The 22,232-nt window shown below is 34.5% G+C and overlaps 1 protein-coding gene across 1 annotated transcript; it reads left to right on the top strand.

The window, feature by feature from the left end:
• Positions 1-567: 567 nt before the first annotated feature.
• On the top strand, positions 568-22,045 carry LOC121376352 (glutathione peroxidase-like). The gene is made up of 6 exons (XM_041504199.1): positions 568-741; positions 14,648-14,748; positions 15,161-15,305; positions 16,986-17,134; positions 17,642-17,726; positions 18,055-22,045. Exons 1-6 carry the CDS (start codon positions 586-588, stop codon positions 18,100-18,102), a joined length of 684 nt encoding a protein of 227 aa, XP_041360133.1. The 5' UTR covers positions 568-585; the 3' UTR covers positions 18,103-22,045.
• The last annotated feature ends 187 nt before the right edge of the window (positions 22,046-22,232 follow it).

Below are 22,232 nucleotides of genomic sequence, written 5' to 3'. Positions count from 1 at the left end.
GATTCGAAATTGATTTTAAATTGACCGTTGTGATATACAAAATATAACTGTTTTTCGGTCTTGTTTTAAATTTATTTGGCTAGTACTATGTTTTGTTTACAGCCGGATACGATGTATTTGTTGTTAAAAAATTGTTAGGAAAGGGATAACAACAAACCAACCACTGAAAAATGGACTGGCTTAGAGGCTTAAGCGGCGTGTAGTCGGGTGGAGACTAAGATATCCTTGAGACTTGGATTTTTTCTATATGCAATAACCGGACGTGCTGTAATAGGGTTTTTCATAACAGTTTGCAGATTTAAAAACTCCTCCTTCATAAGTTTACCAATATCAACGCTACGTCGACTGTAAATTATTGGAAACATTATTTGTATGTATGTATGTATGTATGTATGTATGTATGTATGTATGTATGTATATCTATATATTGTATATTTCTGCCTCACAAATTGTCCCATGCCGTTGCTGGGACTCGAACCTGTGGCACCAAATCGCCCGAAAATTGCGTGACTAACCACGATACGCCGTTCATGCCGATGCTTTAATGTAAAAGGAGGAAATTGAAAGTGTTGTCTGTCGTCATTCATGAATCATGTGATTCGACAGATTCTGCGTGTTGAGCAAAACAATTCTGGTCTTGTGTGTTTATGCACTAACTTGGTGACCAATCAAACTCAGAGACTAGTTAGAAGGTCGCTTGTTCAACGAACTATTGTTAAGGGTTTGAGTTCGAGAAAAATGGTAAGCATGTTTCAATTGGGAAGGACTTTCCTTTGGCACTGTCACTAACCCTAACCCTAACTATTTATGATAAGTATTAACATGTTATAATGTTCTTTATACATGACAGTGCCAAAGGAAAGTCCTACCTCTGTGACAGTGTAAATTGAAATCTCTCTGTTGCTCAAAGAAAAATAATAATACGACGCAGTTAGCAAAGTTCATCATCATATTTTCGACACTAGAATTCCATACTTAAGACTGGAAACTTTTTAAATATGACAAGAATGATATTGATTCTTGTTATACTGAAAAAATGCCTTTAAAAGAATAATAATGCAAATGTTGAAAAAAAAACACTTTGCACCCTTTTCATAAAAAACCCCCAATTCAATTGGCCCTGACCCCCAAAATAAAAAAAATTGTAATCAGGGTAGGTAACTCCGTTTTGCAAAAAAAACCCCAAAAAACCAAAAAGTTTGGCACACTCAAAATTGTAGGAATGTATTCATTATTTTCAAATAAAATACCTTCAGTACCATTAATATAATCAGTATAATCGACTAATTGGTCATTATAATACCCATCCACCCCCAAAAAGGGTTCAACATAAGAAAATGGCCATTTTTGTTGCATAAGCATATATGGTACAAGATGTGGAATGTAATAAAACTCATTTGTGCATTACAAATGAACATTACCATCATCGTCATGTGCTACATGTAACTCCGCATTCGTTACCCGCATTATCACAGCATTCAATTGTACAGAGTAAAGAGCATCAGTCGGCCATGGAAAAAGTGATATACAGGTCAATGGTCAATATGTAAGAGGACAAAATGTGTACCATTAATGATGTATCTCTGTCAAAATGTCAGCTTGTGTGAGAGTGTGTTATATGAGAGATAGAGAGAAGTGAGACAGAGAGACAGTGAAAGAGGGGGAGAGAGGAAAAGAAAGACAGAGCAAGAGAGGTAACAGATGTATGTGTTAGGTTTTGGGAAATTGAGTTTCTTCATAATTACAAAATTTGGTATAATTTCATTGTTGTTTGTATGGCTTATTAGCCAGCCTGTCTGATTTAAAAAAATAAGTTAGTGGCATTAAAAAACAAAATTACATTACCCATGCTGTGTTTTTGAGACAATTATATACACATTTAGTGCTGTCAAAGGTTTGCAAACAGTGGTTTAATTGGTGAAACGAAAAGTCGTAGAATACATGGTTAGGATTTTTAAAAGGTTTTTTTACACATTAAGTATAATGTCAAAGTTGACATTTTTACCTGGGTACCACTTTAATTGATTACAGCCAGTGCTCCACAACTGGTGTAACAAAGGCTGTGGTGTGTACTATCCTGCCGTTGGGATGGTGCATATAAAAGATCCCTTGATGCTAATCAAAAAAGAATAGCCCATGAAATGGTGACAGCGGGTTTCCTCTCACAATATCTGTATGGTTCTTAACCATATGTCTGACGCCATATAACCGTAAATAAAATGTGTTAAGTGCATCGTTAAATAAAACATTTCCTTCCTTCCACTTTAATAGTTGATATTTTGACGACATTTTTTCCAGTGACATATTGTCCTACTGCCGTTAATTATAAAGATGTGGTTATAGGGATTATTTTTATGTGATTCCCTAACAACAGATGTGTCAGGGCCACAATAAATGTATTCATAATAACAAATCATTGAAAATGTAAACAAATATCCGCCATCTTGGATTGTAGTAAACAGACAAACAGGAAGATGTTGCTAACGGGCGATCACAGTTATACAATAAATCAAAACATCTAAATTTTGTCATGTACTGCAAGAGTAATAAATTAAATATAATTACCTCACAAAAATACTTTCAATAAAGACAACACCACTATTTTTCAATAATTAAATGCGATATCACTACTTTTTCATTTTGCCACTGAATAAAACGTAAAGTGGCAAGTAACACGAGTTCTATATTTGTTATAAAGTTTTATCAATGTATTTTATACTTGTTACAAGTACTGGTATTCTTCCAATATTAAACAATAAATGTTTTATAGACGTTAACTAACATGTGCTTTTCAAACCTTGCATTCGGCAATGGTGTAACGTATGTGAGTGGCGCTACCAGTCTTCCGGTGCGGTCTCTACAAATAGAGGCAAACAATTCTTCAACATTTCAAGCGATAATATCTACGATATTGTCATGTCGGCCATTTTAATTATCATACAAAATAATACATTCCAAAAGATACTCACCATTAACAAATATATTCCAAAGTGATGGCTCGCAACAGTTCACTGAATACTTCTTTGTTGTATTTACTTCTCCACATGTATTCTGCAAGATGAAGGCCAAAATTCCCACGTGTGCAATGAGTACTTGGTAGTTGTCTTTTCACGCACCACCATCTGTTTTCAATTAAGTTCGTACATGCCTTGGTTGTTGGATCTGAAGAATAAAGATATAATTAATTATAAATTATTAATTTTTATGTTTTTCATGTAATTAATACAGGAACATAGAAATTGTTTATTTGTTTTGTTTTTTAATTTTTTTACACATACTATACTTACCTACGAAATTCTCCGAATGATTCACCGTTTCATGGATGTAATTTTGTTCCAATTCTCCAATTCGAGAATAAGCCGCCCACTGGTCTGATATAATTTTAGTTTTTGGTTTTATGTATTTTACAATTAAACTTCATAATGTTTCTGCATTTCGTTTTTCCACTGGAATTAAGAAAAAATCTCTAGTTTCACGACAAATTCCCCCAAACACCCACTGTCCGTCTACTTGCCGACCCCGGTTGTATTTTCTTTTGCCGAATTTTGCTTCGTCTATTTCCACAGTACAACCTTCCCCGCCTATTATGTTTTTTTCCACTTTTTTCAACTGATGCAGCACAAATTTCACGACAATAGTTGAAATAGTCAACAATAGCTTCAGATGAAGTTTTTTTCTCTCCTTTGATCTCTTCTTCAGGAATGGTTGCTTCTAGTTGTGCAATTTCTATCGGATATTGCCTTGAAAAACAGTACAGAATTAACAAACTTCTTCTTATGGACAGGTTTGATGCCTCAAACCACGTACCTTTTCTTAAAGGCACCTGATTTTTACTTTTGTTTTTACACTTTTTTTTATTACACTGAAATCAATAATGTAAGTAATTATGATTTTTCCATTTCACCGATATTAATTTGTCTAAATCACATTTACAATTGGGACATCTCACAATTTTTGGTAGAAGTTTTAAATTTTGGCAAAAGTTAATTGCTTCCTCCTCGGTTCTAACTTTACTACATAGTGTAAATAAATTGTAATGCTTCAGTATAGGGGTATCAACACCATGGTCTATCGTAGCAGTAACAGGTTCCTCGTTGTTGTTTTCTTCAGTAGTGTCAAACAGATCAGCACTCTGGTCGAACGAACAAGATGGGGTGGGTTCGGTTTCGCTGCTAATCTTCTTTTGACCGCGGGGTATTTCAAAATCGCTACTTGAAGAAAATAAATTGTCACTAGAAGATTCTGGTAATGTTGTAGTACTTTTTAAATACTTATTAGGTGGTATGGCATCATCCTCATCGTTACTGGATATATTTCGCTTGTTTCTATCATTACTCATTTTACAAATGTGGCAATTAATAGGGCGTGATATGGTTCTTTTATAGCTTACAAAGCATGATTATCTCTACTATCATACACTGGACTTTGTATGTGAGGAATGTGTGCACAAACATATAATGAATACGCTGACAGTCAAGCTTTGGTCACTAATTGCACGTGCATTCACATTCAATACCTGGGTGTTATACAACAATCCGACTGGGATCCATAACTAAATCAATTTCATTACTTACAGAAAGTAGGTTTTACGGAAAATTACGAATAGCTATATATTGTCGGTATTTTCCGTAAAACCAGCGGAAGAATGACTAAAACAAATTAACTAATTTCATTAACTTATGTGTTTGGTCGAGTGCGTACAGTCATGGACTAAAGGTCTGGTGTTCAAGACGTAATGTAAGGGGTCTTCCAAAGTTTTCAACATTTTCACGGTCATACAAAGCGTACGGCAGGGGGGAGGGGGGTTGTCAGTTATGTACGACTTTTATCGTTTTAATAAAATGATGATTTCCCAGCCCCAAGGATTGAAAGAAACCACAATGTTTCGTACTGTCAATCTCGCTTGTCCATGGAGGAAAACAAGGAAATAATGACAATAAAAACAATGGAGAAAAAACACACCAGTGCCCTGTATGCAGTATGTTGTTTCCTACGAAATACCAACTTCAGAAACACCAGCAAATCACTCAGCACAAGCTGAAAAAAGGAAGGCCTTCTAATTCTAAGATGTGAATATTTACTGTAAAATTGCCTGGATCCATGACTGAATGCCTGTGATGACATATGACCATAGTGTTTTCACCTTCTGACACACACAGTGATTTATGAATGATGACATTTTAATTTAATTCTGAACAAATTTTAATAAATTTCTACATATTCCATATTCTTGTTTTTATGTCTGTGGTTAGTCATATAATCTAGATCAATCTCATGTCCCATGATAAAATGTTGATATGTATTACTTTGGGGGGGGGGGGGGGGGGTGTCTGGAAAAGTAGTACTCTTTGTACTACTGTGAAAATGTTGAAAACTTTGGATGACCCCTAAGTTAAGTGTTTAAAAAAAATACATAGTGTTAATTAGTATATGTCAATGTATGTGAATATTTGTGATGGTATATGAATGTATGATATATGAAAATAAAACAACTGTTAAGGAAATAATAGTACATGGATTAATACAACAGAACACAACAATATTTTTTTTTTTATTTCTTTATATCCCCCCACAAAAACCATGCCCCATTTTTTTTATGGAAGCCCCATCAAAAAAATCCCTCTTTATATTGATGATAACCAGGGGGGGTGCAGGAGGAAATCTTTCCACTCTGTTTTGCAAAAAAAAAAAAAAAAAAGTTTGGCACATTCAAAATTGTAGGAATGTATTAATTATTTTCAAATAAAATACCTTCAATACCATTAATATAATCAGTATAATCGACTAATTGGTCATTATAATACCCATCCACCTCCAAAAAGGGTTCAACAGCAAATTTTGTCGCATAAGCATATATCATACAACATGTGGAATGTAATAAAACTCATTTGTGCATTACAAATGAACATTACCATCATTGTCATGTGCTACATGTAGTAATCAGTAACTCCTCATTCGTTACCTGCATTATTACAGCATTCAATTGTACAGAGTAAAGAGCATCAGTCGGCCATGGAAAAAGTGATATACAGGTCAATGGTCAATATGTAAGAGGACAAATGTGTATCATTAATGTATCTCTGTCAAAATGTCAACGTGTGTGTGTTATATGAGAGAGAGAGAGAGAGAAGAGAGAAGTAAGAGAGAGACAGTGAGAGAGGAAAACAAGGACAGAGCAAGAGACTCAGAAATAACAGATGTATGTGTTAGGTTTTTGGGAAATTGAGTTTCTTCATAATTAAAATTTTTAGAATAATTAAAGAGAATGCTTCATTGTTGGTTGCATGGCTTATTAGCTAGCCTGTCTTTGATTTAAAAAATATAAGTTGGTGGCATTAAAAAATAAAAATTACATTACCCATGCTGTGTTATTGAGACAATTATATACACATTTAGTGCTGCCATTGTCAAAGCATGGGCGTCAATCCGGCTTTAAAAGTGGAGGGGACATCTTAGTGTGTGTGAATGAAAATAATAAAGCTACACATTAGTGGTTAAACTTTTTGTTGTTGTTGCTGCTGCTGCTGCTGCTGCTGCTGGTGTTGCTGCTGCTGTTGGTGCGTGTTGTTGCTTTTGCTAAACAAAAAAGAGGGGGGGGGGGACATTTATATAGATTGTCCCCTGGCATTGAAAAGTGAGGGGGACATCCCCCCCCCTGTCCCCCACCAATCGACGCCCATGTGTCAAAGGTGTGCAAACAGTGGTTTAATTGGTGAAACGAAGTCGTAGAATACACGTAGTTAGGATTTTAAAAAGTTTTTTTTACACTTTAAGTATAATGTCAAAGTTGACATTTTTACCTGGGTACCACTTTAATAGATTACGGCCAGTGCTCCACAACTGGTGTAACAAAGGCTGTGGTGTGTACTAACCTGTCTGTGGGATGGTGCATATAAAAGATCCCTTGATGCTAAATGAAAAGAGTAGCCCATGAAGTGGCGACAGCGGGTTTCCTCTCACAATATCTGTGTGGTTCTTAACCATATGTCTGACGCCATATAACCGTAAATAAAATGTGTTGAGTGCGTCGTTAAATAAAACATTTCCTTCCTTCCTTCCACTTTAATAGTTGATATTTTGACTTGACATTTTTTCCAGTGACATTTTGTCCTACATCCGTGAATTGTAAAGATGTTGTTGTTAGGGAATCACTATTTTTATGTGATTCCCTAACAACAGATGTGTCAGGGCCACAATAAATGTATTCATAATAACAAATCATTGAAAATGTAAACAAATATCCGCCATCTTGGATTGTAGTAAACACACAAACAGGAAGATGTTGTTAATGGGCGATCACAGTTATACAATAAATCAAAACATCTAAATTTTGTCATGTACTGCAAGAGTAATAAATTATATATAATTACCTCACAAAAATAAATACTTGCAATAAAGACAACAACACTCAGGCTTGCAAGCGGACCCTTATTTTCCTAATTTTCCTTATTTTTTGACAGCAGCCCTAATATTCCTTATTAAAGCTTCAAAATCCTAAAAAGCCCTAATTTTTTGGTGAAAATCCTAAATTTTCAAATTTTCACATTTTTGATAAATGCAACATAAAATAAGTGTTGGAATTAATTAAATCTAGCCTTAGTATACTTTCAGATAATGAATATGTTGAATTAATGTATTTCTCAGAAGACATCTTGGTGGTTACCAGCATCATATTCAGCATGGATTTGCACCATATCAGATTACTTTAATCTGGTTGTATTGATATGCTGAATATCGCTGTTGATCACCATTGGCATGATCTTCTGAGTTGGTAATTAGCTTTTGTATTTATGTTCTCCCTGGAGGTGAGTACAGAATGTTTTTCTTTTATATTGGTTATTGAATTTCAGTCCTTATTTTTGTCAAAAAAGTCCTAAAAAATAGCCCTTATTTTTTCAGAATTTTGCACTAAAAAAAGCCCTTATTTTTCACATAATCTTGCTTGAAAGCCTGCAACACTATTTTTCAATAATTAAATGCGGTATCGCTACTTTTTCACTTTGCCACTGAATAAAACGTAAAGTGGCAAGTAACACGAGTTCTATATTTGTTATAAAGTTTTATCAATGTATTTTATACTTGTTACAAGTACTGGTATTCTTCCAATATTAAACAATAAATGTTTTATAGACGTTAACTAAGATGTGCTTTTCAAACCTTGCATTCGGCAATGGTGTAACGGATGTGAGTGGCACTACCAGTCTTATGGTGCGGTCTCTATTTGTAAACTTTAGTCAACTCGTTTGTGCAAGCTTGAAAAGTTCCCATTTCAGCCATTTGGCTTTCTTGTAGTTCCACCTTGGGGGTTGTGAAGCTGTATGGATTTTGCTATCACTTAAGGTTAGGAGGACCAGTCGATGGTCAGTTCCCCTTAGCTGTGGTCCTACTTCTCAAATAATGTTTCTATGGATGTTGTCAGTACAGAAGGCAAGGTCAGAAGAGGTTGTGGAATGCCAACGCCTGGAATAGAATGTTGGTTGATCAAGTGGGTCATTGATGAAATTAAGGTTCGTTTCATCCTGCCAGCTTTCTATCTCCTCTCTTTTGTCAGTGTTGTTGTAACCCCAGCTCTGGGATTGGCTGTTGAAGTCTCCAACAAGTAGGAAGTTACTGTCTGATGTCACAATATCATCAAGGGAGAGTTCTTTGTCATTTGTGCAGTAAAAATTTACAATGTTAAGCTCGGACATTTTTGTTTTGATCTTGACCCCAATGAATTCAGCTTACCAGTACTCCATATATCAATTGGTTTCAATGACACTGATGTTGTTCCTAACCAGAGTGACTACCCCACCTTTGGTTCTTGCACTGCGATCACTTCTCAAGGTCTGGTAACCTCTGACTTGAAGCTCAGTTCTTTCAGATGGGATTCTTGGATGCAACAGATGTTGATCTGGTTTTCATGCATAAAGTGCTGAAGCTCTGTCTTCATTTTTGAAACTTTTTCAGCATTCCAGTGCATTAAGTTGATAGGGGTGTTTTCTTTTATTGCTTTTGTCTTGCCAGTAACTTTACTTCCTCGTCCCTTGCCTCCGCGAGATGGTCGGGAAGGACTTCCAATAGCTGAGGATGGGCCCCCTCAAGCCTAGCGCTGCACCTGTCTGGTGAGTCATCACAGGGTGAGCACTGATCACGCCATTATTGTCCAGAAAGTAGTCATAATAGCTGCAAGGGTATCATCAGGGCCATTAGGTGTAGCAGCCCGACACGCCTTGGTCCGTAAAGTAAGCGCTTTGACAGCGTGGAAGTGCCTTAAATCAATTGCCGCTACGCCTTGATTTGAAGTGCTTTAGAAAAACAATTGTCACAAGTACGAGAGTGGCAGTTGACTACCTCTTGCAAACAACTCGTGTACCAGTATATCAAGCATACCTAATCACTTTGGCAGGTAAAACACTTCCTAAATACCTAACAATGGACCAGTCGTCTGCTCACAATTGGTGCTTGGTAATTTTACCACATCTCCTGGGACCACTAATCCGTCAGAAAGGCGCTTACGCATAATGGGATTCCCGTGCCAGCAATCAAGCTTCAAGGCCGTTAAAGGAAGATGCCCATTGACAGAATCAACTGTACCATTTAACTGAATAAAGGATAGGTGAAGCACTTTTTAAAAGTACAGTTTAGTTGGCAATCAATCATTTCTATCCTAACACCCCCTTCCCAAAACACACACACACTGAAAATATCCAAGGCTCGTGCTGTCAGTAGCCAAATCAGCAATTGGCTAATTAAACATTATTTTTTATTAAAAAAAAATTGCTAATAAAATTTGCAAGTGGCTAAAATTGTGGCTAAGCCATTTTCTATCTTCTGATGTGAACAAATGCTTACATAATCTATCCGACATCACTAACATAATAATAATACCAAATATTCAGTTAGCGTAAACCAGACCGAGCGAAAACAAAATGTTTGCTACACTGGTTTGTGTGCTTCATGTTAAACCAAATGGACACAACGGACACCAATCAAATAGTTCGTGAACATTAGGAAGAACATTCGTTGGCTGAACTGAGGAGATATCTCGGCACGAATATACGTCACGCTTAAGTCAGCTGACACACACGTCAAGAGACATTGTTGCGGACATTAAACAATACGATTACACAGAAGTAAATCTTGATGTAAATTTGTAGAAAAACAATAGTTGTTTGCATCAGTGAATACCTAACTGCAGTTTCGTTTATTTCCTTTGTCTTTGTTAATTTTGTACCTATGGTCAAGAGCATGCATGCAGATAGCGATCGAGTGAAATGAACATGCAGTATTGATACAAATTGCAGTTAAACACTGAATTAATTTACAATAATCATATTTGTTAGATAATGTTAGATATATATTTGTAAGACTGTGAGGTGACATTTAATAAGTGGATTTTAAAAGGACCTTAAATTTTAATTTTATTAATTTAAAAAAAATGTTTTTTTTATATAAATAGAATATGCTGTGAAGTCGGCATTCTTAGCCTAGGTATTTTACAAGCAGAAATCACAACAAGCATTTAACACGATGCTGAAATCAACAGAGACAACATGGCACAAATTATGAAATTGTTTGGGGTGTGGAATTGATGTTTTAAAAAGGTTTTTAAAAAAGCATGATTAGCTGGATTGAAGGCAAACACTTAAATGTTTTCAACCCACTACCCCACTTATTTTGGCTTGATTTGTGTTATACTGATGCTAAAAATGTAAGCGCCTTAAAAAAATCCTGGGGAAAGGCCTGAGCTGTTGATGCATTGTGGTCTATTAGAGTGCGCTGTGTGGCCCAATACCTCTGATTTCAGCACTCACGGTTTCTGTTGGGGTTACCTCTCCCGTAGTCCATATCAGTCTAGCCTCTACCCATTGGCCAGTCCAGCTTGGGTGTTCCTAACAGAAGCCAAAGCTCCTGCTTGACATTCACAGGCATTTGTTTTGGTGAACCGGTTTTAATAATATTATTTGAATAAAGATTTCAAGAATCGGAAATAATACAGATTTTTTAAGGTACATGTAATCTGCTAATGTGGGAACACATTTTTATTCCTATTTGTTTTTATCTTCTTCAAATGATTCGATTGCATTGATGATGTTAGCTGATAAAAGTAGTTTTGTTTTTGTAAAGGCAGTGTATATATTATTTGGCACCCAAAATAAATGATTTTAGTGATGAACACTATAATTTCCATTATTTTTATAAGCAGTGATATGTTTAACAAAATGAAAAGTGTTATTTTTTTAGGAATTGCTGAATAAACAAATGATAGTAAGTAAAAAAAATCACCCGTTTTGACCAATTAACTCTGCAGTGAGGACAAAATATCAGATGAGAGTCGGTGGATACAAAAACAAAAATGACTGTTCTGTTATGTCCATCCCCCACTCCAGATATCCTTACTACGGGCCTAAATAAGCATCTAGCCATGGACATTGCCCGGTACAAATGTGTCATTTGCCAAGCTTTGGTAATCACAAACTTAAATTAACAATGATAACGTTAAGAATAAATATTTCTGTGTTGAAGCAGTGCGATGTGGTACGTTTTAAAATGAATATTTAAAGTTTTTTTTGTGTGTGTGTGTGTTTTTTTTACCATATAATGCACCGGCTTCTACTTGAACTGTTACTAGAACATTTTATCCACATTTGAGTGCAGCTATTATTTAACCGTTTTATCACTTTTACAGTAGTTAATAGTGAACAGAATACAATAAAGACTGTAAACTGGATATCCATGGATCAAACTTACTTGGGACCAATTTGGCCCATGGGTTTAGGGTGCTGTTTAGAGGAGATTCACTGCATCATGTAAACTTGCACGTACTAGTATATGTAACAGTACATGATTAGTAAAGGACAACAGTAACATTATTTAACATTTGGTGACAGGCACATTTTCATGTATGACAGGTCATTTCAACAAGCACCACCAAACAATTATTTCCAGGCCTTCAGCTGAAAGTTAAAGTTGAAAACCAGTAACATGTTCTGAAGGGAATGTGCTCGAGAACAATTTAACTGGTTTTCATTGAATACTAAACAAAACACTAATTGGACGGGGGGGGGGGGGGCGAGATGTAGCCCAGTGGTACAGCGCTTGCTCAATGTGCAGTCGGGATCGATCCCCGTCGGTGGGCCCATATGGCTATTTCTCGTTCCAGCCAGTGCACCACGACTGGCATATCAAAGGCTGTGGTATGTACTGCCCTGTCTGGGATGGTGCATATAAAAGATCCCTTGCTGCTAATCGAAAAGAGTAGCCCATGAAGTGACGACAGCAGGTTTCCTCTCTCAATATCTGCAAGTTAGGTTTTGATTGGTGGACATAAGCTCCAACTGGCTGGTGTTAGATCCACATGTAATAGTGGAGCTAATTTTAATTAGATTGAATTATACTGTACATGGTTGGTTTTAAAAAAAAATATAAGCTGGGTTGTGAAAAAAGTTAATTAACATTTATATTCTGAAAATGTAGCATTTCCTCTGATCAAAAGACCTTTGTAACTCCATAGGAATCAAAGGGAATATGTTGGGAGACCAATGCTCACCTATTTCAGGACCATGAGTTTTTAATTTTTGTCCTATTACATAAAAATAAAAACAACTGTTAAAATGAAAAAAAAAATCATCTAATACATTTTGTTTTCCAGATGCTAGTAACTCACATTTTAGGGCATTGACATATAAAACAGGTTTACTGTTTAGGATGTCTTGTCTTCGATATCCTTTCTACCAGCCTGCTGCATGTAGTCAAAAAGATAAAATAAATAATCCTATTATTATTTATAAACAATCCATCATAATCATTATCATCATGTTTACAAATGCTTACACCAAGACTTACTTGCAGTAGTGACTAAAGCAGTCCTCCTGTCAGGTTGATAATTAAAATACACTAACATATTTAATGTGTGAATTACTAGTAATAGAATTGGTTATGCGTACATATATTTAGATTTTTGGTCCAACCAGAGGGGATTATAGCTTTTATCTCAGTCAGTCTGTCCCATATATAGTCAGGGCTAACTTTAGCACTCGCCAAGTTTGCCAATTGCAAATTTTAAAATTAAAATTAACAAATGTTATTTTAATTTAACAAATAAATTGCATGTAATAATTGTTATTTTATAAAAAAAAAAAAATAATGGTTTGCATTTATTAAGTTTAAGTGATAATTTGACAAAGTTTTCTTATCACCCAGAGTGGTACCCCCAGAGCTAGTTTTCACAATCACAGCCACGTGACCTGATCCATAGCACATGCACAGAACTATTGAGGCAAAAGAGGTTTTGCACGTGCCACTGGTCACGTAACTACATTAACACATGCGTTTTCATCATTACTTGCTTACAGTAGTCTGACACAACAAAAAACACATTAAAACAGTATTTGTTATGACCTGTTTCGATGCTACGCCTCACAAATGTGCAGTGTCGAAGGCAGATGACCATCATATTGTGTTATGTCACCTCCAGGAATGGAATAAAGTCATGTTTAGTGATGAATCAAGATTCACACTGCGATTTGCAGATGGCAGGCAGAGGGTTTGGAGATGACATGGTGAAAATCATGCTCAGTGTTGTGTCAGTGAAGTTAACAGATTCGGAGGCGGAAGTGTAATGGTTTGGGGTGCTTTCTGTGGAAATGAACGTTCTCGACTTCTTGTCATCCGTGGCAACCTCAACGCTGCTGCATACCGCGACCAGGTACTGGCCCAAGAACTTGTGGCCTTCATGGCAGCTCATGGTCCAGGCCTTATCTTTCATCATGACAACGCCAGACCCCACACGGCCATCTTGACAAGGGATTACCCGAGAAACGCGGGCATCAATGTCGTGGATTGGCCTTCAAGGTCGCCCAACTTGAATCCCATCGCGCATGTCTGGGATGTGTTGGGAAGACCCTTGCACACTCTCAGGAACCCTCCACAGACTTCGCAGGAACTTGGTGCCTCATTAGTGGAACAATGTCACTGTATCCCTAATGCATCAGACAGTCAATGAGGAGGCATTGCCTTGCCGTTTTGGGTACACATGGAGGGCATACGCGTTACTGAACCTATGATTTCATCACACGACCATGCTTGTGAATTACCATTTTGACTATTTGTGGTTTTGACGAATGCTGTGGTTGCATTGAACAGATTTTTGACTCAACATTTATTCCTATTCTTTCTTTGGACGTCATACAATAAAAAAAATACTGTATTTAACATGTTATTCTGTCATATTTGCTAATTAGCGAAGATGAATCGGTTGTGAAGTTTTTAATTTGACTCAGTATATTACAGATCAAGTTTGACTTTCATGACTATTTACTAATTTTGGACAGTTATGACCCTTGAACTTAGGAGATACAGAAATTTGTTTTCCAGATGTTTTCATCCCATTGCCTCAAGATATTGTATGAAATTTTGTTTTCCAGACTCTTTTTCTGTTTTTTTTCATTGTTGAAGATATTGAAATGAAATTTTGTATTTAGCTTTATTATGTAGTTTAACTTTCATGGTGATTTACCCATTTTCAGTTATGGTCCTTGAACTTAGGAGATATGAAAATTTGTTGGGCCTGGTAGGGGACATGTATTGCTTTAGCAGTACTCTCAGAATGCTTGTTTCTTTTGTTTATGAATAAATATTTGAGAAAGTGTCTTTCTTTTTTTAGGCAACTGCAGAGAATAAAGATTTTTGGAAGACCGCAAAGTCAATATATGAGTTTTCTGCCAAAGACATTGATGGGCAAGAAGTTTCATTAGAAAAATACAAGTAAGAAGTCTGCATTACATAAACAGTGAGACCTTGTTAATCTTGACAGTATGCTTTTCTCAGTGATGGATGAATGAGTTTCCATTGCACAGAATCATTCGTGAAGAGTTAGTAAAAACATTTACTTTCTTCCTATTTTAAGGTTAGCTACATGTATAGATGTACATAGATCATTCTTCTCCAATGCAATAGCGCCATAATGACCATACACACATTCCTTGAACTAGTTGTCCCCAAAATATCATTGATATATATATTAAAATGTTATTTTTAAAGTTAATTTTGGAAGAAATATTTTTATTAAAAATAAATGCTGTTTCTGTTCATCAAATTAAATTTCAGCATCCTTTTAAATTGATTTTAGGTATTTATGTTGCAGTTAGTTAATCTAGGTATATAATTTTGTTTTCAGAGGGAAGGTGGTTCTGGTTGTGAATGTAGCCACCCAATGAGGCTTCACCGACAAGAACTACACTCAACTACAAGCTTTGCACGCCAAGTATGTTGAGTCAGGTCTTGCCATTCTTGCCTTTCCTTGCAACCAGTTTGGAAACCAGGTGGGTGTCATTGCAGTCTTTTTAATATTTAGGATTTGTGTCTAGCTCAGACCTGTCAACCTTTAGTCAAGAGAAAGCAGGAGGTGTGTGTTGAAAAAGCAGGAGATTTTGTCCAAAAACAGGAGATTTTTTTAACTGCACACGATTTAACACAATTTTTAAAAAAGTACTACAATAAGTTATATGAACACTACATAATGTCATGTATACTTGTCAACCTTAGTTATTAGCATTACATTTTTTTTTAAAACAAATTATATATATATTAACATTTTTTTAAATTATTTAAAAATATTATAATTTAATACATATTTTTAAAAATAACTCTTATCCAAAAATCTTAACACTAACAAATTTAAACATTAATTAGTACATTTATGGTATTACACTTATAGGTTGCATCATCGTTATTTGTGTTTCGTGAAAAGTAGACCCAAGACAAATTTATATAGGCCTAAATCTTATAAATTAATATTCAGTTTTTACTACAATAAGGTACAGTGGTGTGGTACTTATTTAAAATCACCATAACCATGCAATAAACACTGTATTTCCACTAATAATTTCTACTAATCATAAGTAAAAGCTCATTACTGACATCGTGTGAAATATACCGGAATTATACCTATTTCCGTGAGTAATGTTATGACAAACAAGATTATTAATCGTAGGAAAATAATCCCTTGAAGTGTACTCTTGTTACTAATATTTTACTGCACAAACCTACAAATCTAATTGATACAAGTATTGTTTATACAGCTAATTGGTCTTTCTGTTGTCTTGCTTTGACATGTGATTTTGACATCGTGTGTATTGATGCATGCTTTCGCTGTCTACTCTGGCACTTCCAGCCATAGAACTTTGCATTATGTAATCCAATGGGAAGACATTTTACGAGTCAGAGGTGTTATTAGGACTAAATTAGATAGTTTTATATATGGCAACACTGAATGTCAATACACAGCCACAGTAGCGTGAATTTTTTTATGCTTAGAAAATAACGATTTCCCGGGAGAAACGTTTTTCGCCGTGGGAGACTTGATCAAATAACGGGAGTTTCCTGCAGAATCCGGGAGGGTTGACAGTTCTGGTCTAGCTCTTTATTTTAAATTCAGTTGGATTATCTATCTATTGGTCATCATTTAGACAATCCCATTTTTATACGCCCATCTATGATGGGTTGTATTATGGTATGGCGTTGTCTGTACATCCATCTGTTGACTTTTTCTTGTCCGGACCATATCTTGCATACATAAGTATACTGGACCATCAAATCTCGCATGTAGGAACAACTTTGGATGTTGGTGTGTCGCGTACTATTACTAGGTCACTGTGACCTACTTTTCATGGTCTACTGCACATAACAGTAAATCCTTGTTCAGACCATATCTTGCATACAGATGCATACAGAACCATCAAACCTCACATGTAGGAACAACTTGGGATGGTGGTGACTTACTTTTCACAGTCTACTGCCTTATTTGATATGTGATGAATGATGTGTGGCCAGGAGACCTACATCACACAAATTAATGATGTATTATGAATAATTTTCCAGTATGTATTATGGACATGTAAACAGAGGGCCATGCTAGACCTCTCTAATAGACATCTCATGGACTTCAAACCTTCCAACTATATCAGTTTCATACTCCACTATATTTTTTACATCCATTTTAGGAACCAGGTACTGAGGAAGAGATTAAAAAGTTTGCCACAGAAAAATATGGTGTCCAGTTTGATATGTTCAGCAAAATCAACGTCAATGGTGATGCTGCACACCCATTGTATAAATATCTCAAACAAGAGCAGAAGGGGACCCTGGGGAAGTATGTAGTAACTTATAATGCAGGAATATTGTTTCGAGTGAAAGTAAACTTTAATGAATTTATTTTTTGAAATTTCAAACTTAGGTGGTGACTTTGATCATTTTAAGATGGTATACAAAGTTTCTTAGTAGTTAAAAAGACCATTATGATGGTTTCATTTGTAAATTGCAATATATCCATTTACATTACTTTGAGAAATACATGGTTTTGTTGCAACAATGTACATGTACAGTATATTCATTCCGTTTGTTAATGACCTGTTTGTATACAATAACTGTAAAATATATTTACACTAAACATTAATAGAAAAATCTGTTTATTTGTGCCATTTAACAGTAGACAATGATTAATATGGCATTTTATATTTCTCAGGTTAAACTGCTTTTTTTTTTGTTGGTAAGCAAAAGGTTTTATGGTAGGTTTTTGTCCATTGTGTTTTATGTGAACATAGTAACTGCTTTTGTTTATGAAATGTGTTTATTTATTTAGTTTTTAATTGTTTTTCAGTTTTATCAAATGGAACTTCACCAAGTTTCTTGTCAATAGGGAAGGCAAACCAGTCAATAGATATGCTCCAAACAAAGAACCTTTTGTAAGTAATTGATCAGGCTTTGACTCTATTGTACCAACATAAATTAATAATTATGGTATTTTAGCAGTGATAAAATCTAGTTTTATTTAGCTACACATTAAAACATATTTTTCAGGAGTAATTTTTCAGACATTTGAAGTATTTTCTTTAAAATATCTTGAAACAGATAATTTATGCAAGATTATATTCTGCATATAAACTGTTAATTGGTTAATTAATCTACTAACAGTTGAGTATAAAACCTTAATTTTCCTAAGTGCATATATATATATATACTACAGAATGCTTGCTTTGACATTTAAATTAAAGTAATCTTTTTTTATTTCAGGCTATTGAAAAAGACTTACAGAAATACTTCACCAGTTCAGAGAAATAAGAAATTATTGAACAATGTTTGGCTTTAAATTTTTTATTCCAGTGGTTGTGATATGACATAATACCTCATTCTTTCCGCTAAATTGTCGGTAGACAGACTTTATGAAGGTTGGCCTCGAAACCACAAAGTGGATGGGGTTAGCTGGAGTCAGAAATGGCGTGCAAACTTGTCTGTTTGCTGACACAGGCGGAAATAATTAGGAATGCAGATATATCGCAGTCAGCAATGTTTTCAATGTTGTTTTGTATATTTTTGTTACTTGTGTTATTTATCTTGTCTTTTGTGATAATGCTTCAGTCAGTTGTCTTTTGTTTTCTTTCCTCTCCTTTACTACAAAGTACATAGCTGGGCTTTTAAGGAAGTATGTTTTTCAAAGCAATTATTTTGCCAGATGAAAAAGACATTTGTAATTAATTTTCCACATTCATCTGTGGAATACTCATATTTATATGTGAACATAAATGTAAACCATGGCAGTATGACTGATTCATGCAATAATCTTGTTACAAATTCAATAATGATAATTTTTAGTATTTAGAAGCTGCACAAAATGGCTTGATATGTTCTAAAATTCTGCGATTATTAATTTAGTTAGCTTCAGACTTATTTTATTTTTGGTGCTTTCATTGCAGACATGACAACTTTAGCCTTACATTAATAAAAATGTAAAATCAGTGTGCATAGACAAAAGCCCCAACACACTTGGACTTGTTCTGAGAGAGAGAGAGAGAGGACCAAATGAGTACTACTGACTGATACATAATTTGCATATCTTCTCAATATCAACCCAACAGCTGACATGGTTGGCAACAGGCCAGTGAACATGATTTCATGTTGACCAAATAATGTTTTTTTAATTGTAAAGAGATCTAGTTTGACACAATATTTACTTCCGGATTATCCGTCCTGTTTTATCACCCGTTTGGCATTGAGGTTTTTTAAAAAGGTCTGTAGCAAGTTTAGAAGGGTTATTGCATAGTTCAGAAATGTTTCCAGTTATTGCTATGCATGCATTTATAAAAATCTTAATTTGTATTATGCATTTTTAAATTATTTTTTTACACTTGAATGGCATTCGACCAGTTATTAACATGAACTGATTTAGATCATTCTTTTTAATGTTTATAGCCCATCTTAATGTTATGTATAAGAACTAGTATTGGATTCTTAAAAGGAAATTTGATGATTTGATTGAACTTGGCCAACATGTTAAAATAATATCAATAAATGATTAATTCCAAAGATTGTATTCACATTTTGATGTAATAACAAGGGATCCAACTCCTAATGGACATGGCAAGACTTGCATGGTGAAAATGAGACTGGTGAATTCTTGCATTTTAACTTTTAACAACTGCAGGCTTCATACAAGTTATGGAAATCCTTAAAAGTCATAGTATTTGAAAATGTCATTTTCCAGTTTTAAGTCATGGACCTTCAGTTGGGTGATGCAAGGCATGGAAAAAAAATGAAAATTATATGTTGAAACTTGTTTTGTCCCCCATTTATAAGAAGAGAAGCAATTAGCATCAAAACATTGTAACATATATTGATAGTAGCAAATCCTTAAAAATCCAGAACAAGCAAATGAGAAAAAACCCTTTAAAAAGCCATAGAATTTGGTTCCTAACATTGTATGAACCGTGACAAGTTGTCTTTGCACAAGTGTGACCAGGCTTATTACAATTAAAACTCCCACCTCACAGTACATGTAGCTTTGTTTTTAATAATACAACAAACATTGTTTGAAACCAATTGTAACCTGATTTGTTTTAGTTTTGTGTCTAAATTCAGCATGGATGAAGTGAGGAAAAGATCTCAATTTTGTAATAAATTTTAATGTTTAGTAAATTAATAAAACATCTTTTATTAGGTTTTGCAAAGAAGCAGACATATTGAATTCAACTGTTGTGACAAAGTGGAAATAGCTTTAAGTTCCATAGTATTATTTTATGTGATTAATGTAGTTTTTTGGTTATGATTTTCTAGTGAGTTGGTATATGCAGTCACAGTATCTTTGTATATATATTCTTTGATGTATTTGTGTTGATAATAATATTAATTTCATTTTTTTTTTTTTTTTTAAATAAATATGAAATTGAACAATTTACGTTAATTTGTAAGTTATCTTCAGATGTTGCAGAATATGCTGCTGAATTCTTCAAATTCTACTGCAGAATATGTCTAATCTTAGTGCAGAATTTTTTTTTTTTTTTTTTAAATAAATCGTTTATTGCCCCAGAAATATGTTATTATAGTGTCAGGATTGGGGCCCTGAATTCACTACCTTACAACGTACATAGTAAACAATCGTTATAAACTGTTAATCTACAAATATTATGCCTTTTTCAATATAGTGTTTATAAAATATTGTTTTTTTTATCAATTAATATTTTATTAATATTAGAACTTAACAAATCATCATTATTAAAGGCGAGTTTATGTTGAAGTTAATAATATTATTGGTATTTTATTTTTAGGCGTTTGGTTTTCAGTATCTCTAAAAAACAAATATGTGATTTACATTGGTGTTTTGAAATGTAAAAGGAGTCCTAGGAATTAATTTGATTTCTGTTTAGAAATGATCTTTTTGCAGTGTATGTAATCCAGGTTAACCTTTAGCGCGAGGCCTCTTGCTGCTTTGGATGCTAGTTATTTGTAGATATTGACATACACCAGGGGTCACATTAGTTTAGTTTAGCTAATTTTTAAACACAGAGAAAATTCGTAAAAAGTGAATAAATAAATAAATTTTTAGCAGTCAAAATCTCTTGCAGCCACTTTTAAAATAAAATTTAGCAATTGGCTAATTTGGCAATGGGCATAGTGAGCATTGATAAATGTAGGCTGTTGTTTTTTGCATTGTAGATATGAGTGCACATAAATGTAGTTCTTTGTATGCAATCCACCCCAAAAAAAAAAGAAAAAGAAAAAAAGCTTGCTATACATAATTCTAGGTGAAGCATGCTCCCTAACTTTTTAGAATTCTAGAGGAGTGCAAATTTCTAACCCAAGAATACTGTATTAGGATGACATGCACATGGTTATCTTGGAAATAGTTTGATGGTAATTAAATGGGGTTTACAGTTTTGTGCTGATAAAATGTTGCCTTTACATGGATCTTGATGTACATACACTTAAGTATTTTACTTTTCCTTACAATCCAAGTACAGACCTTCCAGTGAAGTTAGTGGTTGTTTGTTGTCTTCTGATCATGATTGCTTTAGAATATAGTTTTTACTGTGTAATTTTGTGTTTTGTGTAAATCAACAAGGTGAATGAAGATACCTGTTTGCTGAGTTCAATATCATGTTAATGTAACTACAATTAATGTTTTTAGAAGGGTGCGCAACAATTAAAACAACAAAGAGGTTTTGTAATTTTCTCTATTCACTAATACCACAGTGGCACTACATTTGTGTATGGTACCTAGATCTAAAAATCCAGTTCTTTTTTGTTATATGCAAGCCTGGGACTCTGTCTTTCCAGTAATATACCTTAACATCACACGTTAAAAAATTTATATAAGATGTTTGCAGTTATTCAGCATGTGTTGCTATTGTGATAGACATTGAATAATGGCTGATTAAACAATGTGCCAGAATATAAACATTTCATTCATTTCAGAATGGCAGACATCATTATTTACATTATATGATTTAGACTTGCATATATCCAGTGACATTGAGTTAGCAGGTATGAGACTCGAGAACTCCCTCCCCAAATTTTTTTTTTTTTTTTTTTTAAATTGAAGAGCTTGGTTGATAGTTTGCTTTGAAGATTAAACATAATAAGTTTAAAAACCACAATCATTAAGGAAATTTTTCCATTTACTGTTTTATATCCAACATACGTGAGAAAAATGTTAATGTGGTACATGGTTGCATGGATGTTTATGTAGCTAGTTACATTAAAAGACTAATAAAATGATATTTGTTGTCAAGCTTTATTCCTTCTGTTTTTTAAGGCCATGTTTCCATTAAACTTATGTACCGGTATTGCACGATGCAGGAATTAGCATTTTATCATCCCATAAAAAGGAACGTCTTGCATTTAGAAACACAAATGTTTTGGTAATGGTGCTATGGAATTTTGAATGGAGCAAGAATTTTGCCAAAAGAGAAAAGATG

Source organism: Gigantopelta aegis, chromosome 6 (assembly GCF_016097555.1).
Source record: "Gigantopelta aegis isolate Gae_Host chromosome 6, Gae_host_genome, whole genome shotgun sequence".
In the NCBI taxonomy this organism is placed as follows: Eukaryota; Metazoa; Mollusca; class Gastropoda; order Neomphalida; family Peltospiridae; genus Gigantopelta; species Gigantopelta aegis.
Note: the sequence above shows the minus strand (reverse complement) of the source record. Positions and strands in the feature narration are given on the sequence as shown.